Source organism: Amblyraja radiata, chromosome 32 (genome assembly GCF_010909765.2).
Source record: "Amblyraja radiata isolate CabotCenter1 chromosome 32, sAmbRad1.1.pri, whole genome shotgun sequence".
Taxonomy (NCBI): Eukaryota; Metazoa; Chordata; class Chondrichthyes; order Rajiformes; family Rajidae; genus Amblyraja; species Amblyraja radiata.
The window spans coordinates 7,439,577-7,450,710 of record NC_045987.1 but is presented as its reverse complement, the minus strand read 5'-3'; the positions used below and the strand labels follow the sequence as shown (position 1 = coordinate 7,450,710).

Genomic DNA, 11,134 nt, shown 5'->3' with positions numbered 1-11,134 from the left:
GAGAGCGAGAGAGAGAGAGAGAGAGAGGTGAGCAAGTGAGAGAAGCAAGAGTGGAGAAGAAGGCAATGGAGAAACAGACAGACAGACAGACAGACAGACAGACAGACAGACAGACAGACAGACAGACAGACAGACAGACAGACTGACAGACAGAGGCAGCAAGAACGCTGTTGATGTCACTGTTCACCAAGGAAGCTGAAGCCATCAGTGTCTTTCAATGATGTTACTTCAAACCTCCTGAAGTGACAAAATCCCTCCCACTTCCCTCTCCTGTCTCTTGCTCTGCGATGGAAACTCTGTCGGGATATTGTCCTGGGCAGCAGGACTTACACAGTCACCCCAGCTGGAAGGGGGGGAGGCATTAACAGCTCTCTCTCTCCACCTCCCCGGCCAAGCTGCAGACACTTGAGCCTCAGACCTGTGGAATGTGGAAACATGGCAACCAATTCAAGCAACACACAGCGAGGTCCCACAGCCAGGTAATGTATCCTAGCACAGAACACAGGGACAGGCCATTCGGCCCACAATGTCTGTGCTGAACACGATGCCAAGATAGTTCATCTCATCAGCCTGCACATGATCCATTTCCTTCCATTCCCCGCATATCTAATTGTTATATGAACGCCTCCAAAATGCCACTATCGTATGTGGCTCCATCACCATCCCTGGCAGCATATTCCCAACAGCGTAAAAAACCTGCCCCGCACATGTCCTTTAAACCCTCTCACCTTAAACCTGCGCCCTTTAGTCTTTGACATTTCCACATCTGGGAAAACAGTTGCCAGTTCCAACTTGAAACATCAGCTGCATTACACTGTCCTGATTTGCTGTTTTCTCTTTTTTTTTTTAAATCAGTCCTTTACAATAACAGAAGTGAATACTGATGGCCAAGAGGGCTGAGGTGCTAATGCAAAGCTCACTTCATTAAGGGATTAAACAAAGAATTTGTTTGGTGGCCACAGAGCCACCATTGGAGGAGAGGGAAGACCATCGGAACAAGGTGGCATGGGACAGGGATGGGGATTCAGTGGGAATGTAGGGCAGCACAAAGACAAAAAGCTGGAGTAACGCAGCGGGTCAGGCAGCATCTCTGGAGAGAAGGAATGGGCGCTGCTTCGGGCCTTCAGACGAAGAAAGGTCTCGACCCGAAACATCACCCATTCCTTCTCTCCAGAGATGCTGCCTGTCCCGCTGAGTTACTCCAGCATTTTGTGCCTATCTTCGGTTTAAACCAGCATCTGCAGTTCCTTCCCTCATGCCAAGGTCTGTGGTGTTCCTGCCCCGAAATCCTCACAGCAACTGCGATCAAAAGACAATTTCAAAAACCAGGACGAGTCCATTTTTATCCGGCAAGAGTTAGGGGATAACAACGGATAAGTGGAAGTGACAACTTTAGTCAGCAAAGGAACAACCTGGAGGGGCAGAGTGGCCTCCTGCAATGGGGAGAGAGAGGGAGAGAGGGAGAGGGAGAGGGAGAGAGGAAGAGAGGGAGTGGGAAAGGGAGAGAGGGAGAGAGGGAGAGAGGGAGAGAGGGAGAGGGAGAGGGAGAGGGAGAGAGGGAGAGGGAGATGGAGAGAGAAAGGGAGAGAGGGAGGGAGAGGGAAAGGGAGAGAGGGAGAGAGAGAGGGAGAGAGAGCGAGGGAGAGAGAGGGAGGGAGAGAGGGAGAGAGAAAGGGAGAGAGGGAGGGAGAGGGAGAGAGAGAGGGAGAGATGGAGAGAGAGAGAGAGAGAAAGAGATGGGAGAGAGAGGGAGAGAGAGAGAGAGGGAGAGGGAGAGAGGGGGAGAGGGGGAGAGGGAGAGGGAGAGAGACAGAGAGGGAGAGGGAGAGGGAGAGGGAGAGGGAGAGGGAGAGGGAGAGGGAGAGGAGAGGGAGAGGGAGAGGGAGAGGGAGAGGGGGGAGGAGGGAGAGGAGGGGGGAGAGGGGGAGAGGGGGAGAGGGGGAGAGGGGAGAGGGGGAGAGGGGGAGAGGGAGAGGGAGAGGGGAGAGGGGAGGGAGAGGGAGAGGGAGACGGAGACAGAGAGGGATATAGAGAGAGACAGAGGCCATGAAGGGAGAGAGAGAGACAAAGAGTGGGGAAGATAAAGAGGGAGAGAGTGAAAGGCGACACAAAGGGGGAGTGGGAGCAACAACGAGTCTGGGGGAGAATGGGGAGGAAGATTTGCATCATCTGCTCAGTGTGATCAAGGGCTGGGAGTGTGTGGAGCAGGTGTAGCACATAGTAATGAGGAGAGCAGCTGCCGAGGCCCTGGCCAGCAGCGGAACGCCGGACAAAGGGGCAGCAGGGAAAGTGAAGTCAATGGGAATGTGGAGCGGGGGGGGGGGGGTGTGGAAGCACGGCACCTTGCTGTTGGTGGTGACAGTGTACCCCGAGTCTGCCAGGCTCTGAGGAGATGTCGGGGAGCAAGCAGGAACCGACACTGGCCTGTGTCCAGGCCCAGAGGGCAGGACGAGGGATACTACATAGACACCTGAGCTTGGTTTAGTTTAGCTCTGTACCTTCAGCCCAATGAGTCCACGCCGACCATCGATCACCTGCTCACACTAGTTCTCACCTCTCCACTCTCTTAACCCCCTCCTCCCCAGCTACAATCAGTCTGAAGAAAGGTCCCGACCCGACATGTCGCCAGTCCGTGTGCTGCACAGGTGCTGCCTGGCCCGCAGAGTTACTCCAGCACTTTGACCCTTTTTTTGTAAACCTGCTTCTCTTTTTGTCAACATTAGTTAACATAGAAACATAGAAAATAAGTGCAGGAGTAGAGGCCATTCGGCCCTTCGAGCCTGCACCGCCATTCAATATGATCATGGCTGATCATCCAACTCAGTATCCCATCCCTGCCTTCTCTCCATACCCCCTGATCCCTTTAGCCACAAGGGCCACATCTAACTCCCTCTTAAATATAGCCAATGAACTGTGGCCTCAACTACCTTCTGTGGCAGAGAGTTCCACAGATTAGTTCTATGTTATCCCACTTTCCGACACATCAGGAGCAGTTTACAGAGGCCAATTAACCTGCAAAACTGGGAAAGAACCGGAGGAAACCCAGGCGGTCACGGGGAGAACGTGCAAACTCCACACAGACAGCGCCCGAAGGTCAGGATCGAAGCTGGGTCTCTGGCGCTGTGGGTCAGCAGCTCTTCCGCTGCACCACCGTGGAATATGATTCACGTTGTGTTAAACTGCTCTCAGTCGTATGTGGTAAACTCTGTGCCTGATCCGAAGCCTGAATCCACAGGCCGCTGGCACGTTCCTTGTCCGACTGATGGTCGAAGCTGCTCTGTGTAGAGGTAAACATGCCGTGTCTTTCACACCCACATAACGGACACATGCAACCAGAATAAAACACCCAGAGCACACACCACCGGCAAACTCTCACATTCACTCAATAACTTGACAAAGACGTGTCAAGGAGCTGGGTGACACCATCTAAATTAGCCCAGCCAACCAACTTCAGACCAAGATACAGAAATGGGATCAGTGCAAACACTGAGATCCAGTTATTTTCAATCTGCGACCACAATAAGGGTCATGTCTCCCAATTACACCGTTAATGTTCTGTTCGGCACCTTCCACACACTCGAAAGTACTTGAGAGAATTGTTAGCAAACTGAGACCGAGCCACGTGACAAGAAAATAGGACAGATTATGAAAGAAATAAGAAAGAATTGAATTTTAAGGAGCACATAATTGGAAGTAAACGTGGAATTGAAGATGAAGGAGGGGGTTGCAGAGTTGAGGGCACCAGGGGTGGAGGGGTTAATATTGGGGGTGGGGAGGGGGACACACAAGGCCAAAACAGCGGGTGGGAGAAGTGCAGGTGACCACAGGGATTGGGATGGTTAAGGCTCTGGAGAGACAAGAGTAAGGAATGAAGTTTGTCAGGTTGAGATGTTGCTAAAATGGGATGTGGCGGAGGTCGGCTAGTCAGGAATAAGTTGGGATAGTTAAACCTGAACGTAACAAGGATTGGCATGAGATCTTCAGCAGATGAGAATTGAAAAATGCTGCATGGAGACAGGCTCTTCGGCCCACCGAGTCCATGCTGACCCATCGATCACCCATTCACACTAGTCCTGTGCATCCCGTTTTCTCATTCACTGCCTACATACAATAGGGGTGATTTACAGAAGCCAATTAACCTCCAAACTCGCATGTCTTTAGGATGTGGGAGGAAACTGGAACAGCCGGAGGAGACCCACGCGTTCACGGGGAGAACGTGCAAGCTCCACACAGACAGCACCTGAGGTCAAGATCCAACCTGGGTCAATGGCGTTGTGAGGCATGAGCTCTATCGACTGAGCCACTAATGAGTTGCAGCAGCAAGATCGGATTGCTACAAAAGGTAGAAAGAGAAAATACTCCCTTCCTCAAAGCGAGAGTCAGTTCCTAGCCCCAAACCATAGCCACAGACAGGCCTAGGGTCAACCATAAACACATCCTCAGGTTAGGCCCAACCTTAACCACAGCCTCAGGTCTAGACCCAGACATACCACAGTTTGAGGCCTAGGCCCTAGCCACAACTCATGCCCTGGCCCAGTTCCAGCCATTGCACCAGGACAGGCCCAAGCCAGCTCCTGCTCTAGCCCCACTCCCAGGCCCAGTTCCACCCCCAGCCCCAGACAAGCCATTGGACCAGCCCCAACCCCAGCCCCAGACAAGCCCCAGGCCCAGACAAGCCCCAGCCCCAGGCCCAGCTCTAGCCCCATTCGCAGACCCAGACCCAGGCCCAGTGCCAGTCCCAGCCCCAGACAAGCCATTGGCCCAGCCCCAGACAAGCCCCAGGCCCAGACAAGCCCCAGCCCCAGGCCCAGCTCTAGCCCCACTCGCAGACCCAGACCCAGTCCCAGCCCCAGTCCCAGTCCCAGACAAGTCCCAGGCCCATGTTTGAAGCACAGCCCAGCCTCAGCCCTGTGACTGTGCCACTCCAGCCTCAGTTGTTGCTGGAATGTCGCTGTGCATTTCTGAAGTAGGGCCAGGTTGACGATTCAGAGGAACTCACTCCACAAGTGCCCTTACATTCAGCAACTTACAAAGAAACTTTAAAAAAACAGACAACAGTGTCTGGGACAGATGGCTCTGCGACCTTTGATCCTGCTCTGAATGTTAAGCTTGACACTCGATTTCTCCTCCTCGTGAATTGTGCCGATTGCCATCTGCCACATATGAGCTTGGCAGGAGAGGAATGCAAGGCTCCTAACCACAGGCAGGAGGTCACATTGTGCCTACAAATCTCTTCAGTAATGTAGCTATCCTCTCTCCATCCTCTCTCTCACTCCCATCTTTCACAGGCACACCTTCCCCCTTTATTCAAATCCCTTTCCTCTCCCTCCCTCCCTCCCTCTTCGAACTCTCTCACTTTCCTCTTTCGCTGTTGCCCTCCCTTTCTCTCTCTCTCTCTCACCCCGCCTCATGTCCTAATGAATGACTTCAGAAATGTTTTTACTGCTCCCTCTCTCCATTCCTGACTCTCTCTCATTCCACTCGTATTTCACACCCGCTCCTTCCCTCTCTTATTCACTTGCCCCTTCCCTGTTTCCTCTTCTTCCTCTCCTCTCCATCTCCCTCCTTTCCCTCCCCCTCTCATCCCCCTTTTATCCTTTCTCTCATCCTTCACCTATCCTGTCTCTCTCCCTCTCATCTCCCCTCTGTCACTCACACCTTCCCCATTTCCAGTATCTCTCTCTCTATCTCTCACTCACTCCTTCCCCATATCCTGACTGGCATCAGTCTGCAGAAGGGTCTCGACCCGAAACGTCACCCATTCCTTCTCACCAGAGATGCTGCCTGTCCCGCTGAGTTACTCCAGCATTTTGTCTCTATCTTCAGTTTAAACCAGCATCTGGGATTTCTTCCTACACATCCTCTCTCAATTCAATTCAATTCAATTTTAAAACTTTATTGGCATGATAAAAAAACATTGTTATATTGCCAAAGTATAAAACATGACATACATATTTGAAATGCATAAGTATAAATACAAGTCTACAGTGCATGGATAGATATGTCCCTGTACATAAACTTGCAATAGGCCTATAGCCCTTTATTGATGGCTACACGTTCTTGTAGCAGAACAACACAATAGCAAGTTTAGCAATTCAATATTATCTCTCTCTCTCTCTCTCTCTCTCTCTCTCTCTCTCTCTCTCTCTTTCTCTTTCTGTCTGTCTCTCTCTCTCTCTCTCCCTCTTCCATTGTCAAATTCCTTACTGGCACAAGTGGTAGTGTGACACCGCTCTTTGCAGTAAGATGTGAACTTAGCTCAGAACCTTGTGATCAAAGTGATGGCCTTTGAAGAGGGAATAACTTGACACAACTCTCTCCCTTTACCACCACCACCCCTCTCCTCCACCCTCCCCGATATACTTCCTTCCAATTCACACTCGCACCCAAACCACCCCCTGCCAGAGTTTAATGATTGATCCCTGGCCTGTTCCAGTGTTGTTTACACAGGTATCTTTGGCCAGCAGCGTCACCCCTCCCCCGTCTCCCCTTTGTCATCGCTCTCTGTGGTAGTCGGTGTCAACGAGGTTGTGTTCACTGCCATGGAAGCTTAATCAGGTGGAAATGTTTCAGATTCCTGCAAGTTAATGGCGGATGGATGCCTCAGCCAGGCAGCAGGGGATGTGAAACACCTGCTCCCAGGTACAGGATCCAGCCTGGCCTAGCCCGGCCGGCAGCCTGGCAGTCTGGTCAGGGCCAGGCCCAAAATAGGCACAAGACGCTGGAGTAACTCAGCAGGTCAAGCAGCATCTCTGGAGAAAAAGAAATAGATGTTGCTGCACCCGCTGAGTTTCTCCAGCACCTTCGATTTTCCAGCATCTGTAGTTCCTTCTTAAACATATTGTAGAGGGAACTTTGTGAGTCTGAAGAAGGTCTCGAGCCGAAACGTCACCTATTCCTTTTCTCCAGAGACGCTGCCTGACCACTGAGTCACTCCAGCTTTTTGTGTCTGTCTCTTCAGTATAGAGGGGGGTTTTACGTCTAATCTGTGTCATACCTGCACTGGGAGTGTTTGATGGGTCTTTACTCTGTATCAAAACCGTCCTGCTCATCCTCTGGTGTGTGTCTGCATAGGACAGATGAGTTCTGCCTTCTCTACACTAGTCTCTGGTAAACCAGACTGAGGCATGCACACAAGACAGCCCATCTTTCCCTCTCCTCGCTCCATTCATAAGTTCATAAGTTCTAGAAGCAGAACTAGGCCATTCGGCCCATCAAGTGTACCCTGTCATACAAACATAGCTGATCTATCTTTCCCTCTCAACCCCATTCTCCTGCCTTCTCCCCATAACCCCTTACACCCTTATCTGTCAATCTCCGCCTTGAAAATATCCATTGACTGGGCCTCCACAGCCGTCTGTGGCAATGAATTCCACAGATTCACCTCCCTCTGACTAAAGAAATTCCTTCTCATCTCCTTTCTAAAGGTACGTCCTTTTATTCTGAGGCTGTGGCCTCTGGTCTTAGACTCTCCCACTAGTGGAAACATCCTCTCCACATCCACTCTATCCGGACCGTTCACTAGTCGGTACATTTCAATGAGGTGCCCCCTCCCTCACCCTGCACGACAGCCTCGAGACATCCCTCTCGTCAGAGTGGAAGACAGAAGCTCCGGGACCAGGCAACTGTCAACATCACAGACACGTCCGCAAGGATCAAGGATCACAATAGTGAAAGCAACACGTGAACTCAAAGGGGAAGAATGGAGGCTGGCAACTTCCCTTATTCAACAGAGGTGCACGAGGCTGCAGCCAGGAGCTAAAAACAAACTGGCTGGGGGACTCAGTCGGTTAAGCAGCATCTACGGAGGGAAATGGACCGTCATCATTTCGAGTAAAGACCCTTCGCCCGTCTCGATTTGAAATGTTGACTGTTTATAGACCTACGTGGATGCTACCTGACCCACTGAGTTTCTCTCCAGCATAGTCTTTTAGTCTCTTATTCTAAGATAGGGTGCCGAGTTAAGAGAGAAGTCACAGGAAGGCAAGGTACATTGGAAATAATGTTCCCATAACTGGGTGCTCACAGCCACCAGACTACAGATAGAACAATAATCTCCCATTGTTATTTCAGGGGTACAGGTCCCACACACACACACACACTGACCCTCACTGGGGTACGAGACCCACACACACTGACCCACACTGGGGTACGGGTTCTCCCACTCAGAAGGGGAGCAGCGATATATCTCGGCGTACCAGCAGATAAAAATTGAGAAATAACCAAAAACCAATATTGTGTATTTTTCAATCAGCCAACTTCCTCTGTGGATGCTCAACATTTAGTGTTCCTGTGTCAGGCTTATATAACTCCACATGATTTCAGCACACACACCTTCCCCAACCAAACAAATCAGTTGCCCTGTTCTGCAGAGGAAACAAGCTTAAGAAAGGCCAGCATGTGGGGAGAATTCCCAGCCCCTATCCCCACCACAGTACTATACAGGTTGTTCCAGCACGTCCCAACTGATCAGCCTCCGAGTCCCATTCCTACTGACCTTCCCATGCTGACCGATTGCATCGTGGCTTGGTTCGGCAACTTGAGCGCCCAGGAGCGGAAAAGACTACAAAAATCAGTAAACACTGCCCAGTCCATCATCGGCTCTGACCTCCCTACTATCGAGGGGATCTATCGCAGTCGCTGCCTCAAAAAGGCTGGCAGCATCATCAAGGACCCACACCATCCTGGCCGCACACTCATCTCCCCGCTACCTTCAGCTAGAAGGTACAGGAGCCTGAAGACTGCAACGTCCAGGTTCAGGAATAGCCGCTTCCCCACAGCCATCAGGCTATTAAACTCAACTCAAACAAAACTCTGAACATTAACCACCCATTATCTGTTTATTTGCACTTTATCTGTTTTATTTATTCGTGTGTGTATATATTTATACAATGGTATATGGACACACTGATCTGTTCTGTAGTCAATGCCTACTATGTTCTGTTGTGCTGAAGCAAAGCAAGAATTTCATTGTCCTATCTGGGGCACATGACAATAAACTCTCTTGAATCTTGACCTTCCCGGTGCCATCGTGAGGGAGTGCCGCACTGTCAGAAAAGCCTCAAGTGGTTTTTAAATCCCATGATTTAAGATGAGGAAGGAACGGAGTTCTTGCCTTCATCTAAGCATCTTTAGAGCCGCAGCCACGATCACTAAATTTAGACTGTGTGGTCACCTTGTTGTTCATGGGGTTAGCTTTGCACAAATTAGCCACTGCACTTCCTACCTGAAGCAAGTCGTTCCTTTTGTCTCTGGTGACTGACTGAAGTGCCTGGGTGATACTGTAGAATGGCCTGTGACAGCAGCAACAGGCTGGTGGAATCAGCAATGGCAACATCAGGCTGATAACTCATTCTGAAACCCCTCCAAGTGTTCAGTGCCACCTCTTTAACAGAGTGGCCAAGCTTTTACTCTGGGACCACGCTTGCGTTCATGGGTTTGGAGCGGCACGGTGGCGCGGCGGTAGAGTCGCAGTCTTCTAGTGCCAGAGACCCGGGGACAATCCTGACAACGGGTGCTGTCTGTACGGAGTTTGTACGTTCTCCTCGTGACCTGCGTGGGATTTCTTTGGTATCTCCGGGGTTTCCTCCCACACTCCAAAGACATGCAGGTTAATTGGCTTTGTATAAGTAAGTACGTTTATTGGCCAACGCCTCTACCTGCTCAGAAGATTGAGGAGATTCGATATGTTTACTCTCAATTGGTTGCATCACATAGAAATATAGACACATAGAAAATAGTGCTGGAGGAGGCCATTCAGCCTTTCGAGCCAGCACCGCCATTTAATATGGTCACTGCTCGCTGGACACCACCATCGCCACCCAGAAATGGCCAGCAAACAAGGTTTGTGCTGTGGGAACCTGCCCATGGAAGACGTGACCCGGGACGGCCAACCAAGACAATGCTGAAGACGTTGATGGAAGTAAGTAAAAGTAAGTAAGTAAGTTTATTGGCCAAGTATTCACATACAAGGAATTTGCCTTGGTGCTCCGCCCACAAGTAATAACATGACATACAGTCACAGTTACAAATGACTCAGAAAACACTAAACATTAATAATAATAAAACATTAATGATAAAACACCATTGATCAAGCATGTGAACCAACAAAATACCTGATCAAAGGGAGGCTACAGATTTTTGGCTGTTGAGTAGAGCAACTACTCGTGGATAAAAACTGTTTTTATGTCTGGCTGTGGCAGCTATAATTGAACAATTGCCCTTGTAGTGTGTGTGGGATAGTGTTAATGTGCGGGGTACGTTGGTAGACGCGGACTCAGTGGGCCAAAGGGCTCATTTCCGCGCTGTATCTTTAAACTAAGCCACACCCTCACCTATCCACCCCACCTACTCTCTGCTCTCCCACTGGTTCTAGCATTGACTCAGAGACCTAGTTTGTCATTTTGATCTTGGTTTCAGCACAGCGACAGTTGAAAAAACAGTTCCAAAATGAGTTTGAAGCTGACTGGCCGTTAATCTCACATCGAGGCACGTGTCGGCATTACTAGGTAAAACACTCGTGCACACAAGATAGGATCACTCACGACCAGTCAATGTCATTCATCCATACATCAGCAAGGAACAGGGGAGATAGATGTCACAGGGAGAGATGGTGATCTCGTGAGTTCAACACCTCACAAGACTGTGGGTCTCCAATCATGTCCTCACCAATGCTGGAACCTCCTCAATGAGCAGGGACTTGCCGATCAGCTCACCAGCCATGTTTCACTGTGATCCCCCACGTCCGGCCCGCTGTGTGTGATAGAAACATAGAAAATAGGTGCAGGAGGAGGCCATTCGGGCCCTTCGAGCCAGCACCGTCATTCATTGTGATCATGGCTGATCGTCCCCAATCAATAACCCGTGCCTGCCTTCTCCCCATATCCCTTGATTCCACTAGCCCCTAGAGCTCTATCTAACTCTCTCTTAAATCCATCCAGTGATTTGGCCTCTGTGGCAGGGAATTCCATACATTCACAACTCTCTGGGTGAAAAAGTTTTTTCTCACCTCAGTCTTAAATGGCCTCCCCTTTATTCTAAGACTGTGGCACCCTGGTTCTGGAATCAGTGCTGCATCAACATCAAGGTGCTCTGTCTGAACACAGCTCCCAAGTGCAACGGTTAATCTGTGCAA

The 11,134-nt window shown here is 50.3% G+C and overlaps 1 protein-coding gene across 1 annotated transcript in view; it reads right to left on the bottom strand.

Moving 5' to 3' along the window:
* Positions 1-4,757, bottom strand: part of notch1 (notch receptor 1) — a 61,197-nt gene extending 56,440 nt beyond the window's left edge. Inside the window, exons 1-2 of the mRNA XM_033049414.1 lie at positions 4,491-4,757; positions 3,169-3,277 (exon numbers count right to left, since the gene is read on the bottom strand). Coding sequence (XP_032905305.1) covers positions 3,169-3,277; positions 4,491-4,757 — 376 coding nt within the window. The remainder of the gene's footprint in view (positions 1-3,168; positions 3,278-4,490) is intronic.
* Positions 4,758-11,134: the final 6,377 nt, after the last annotated feature.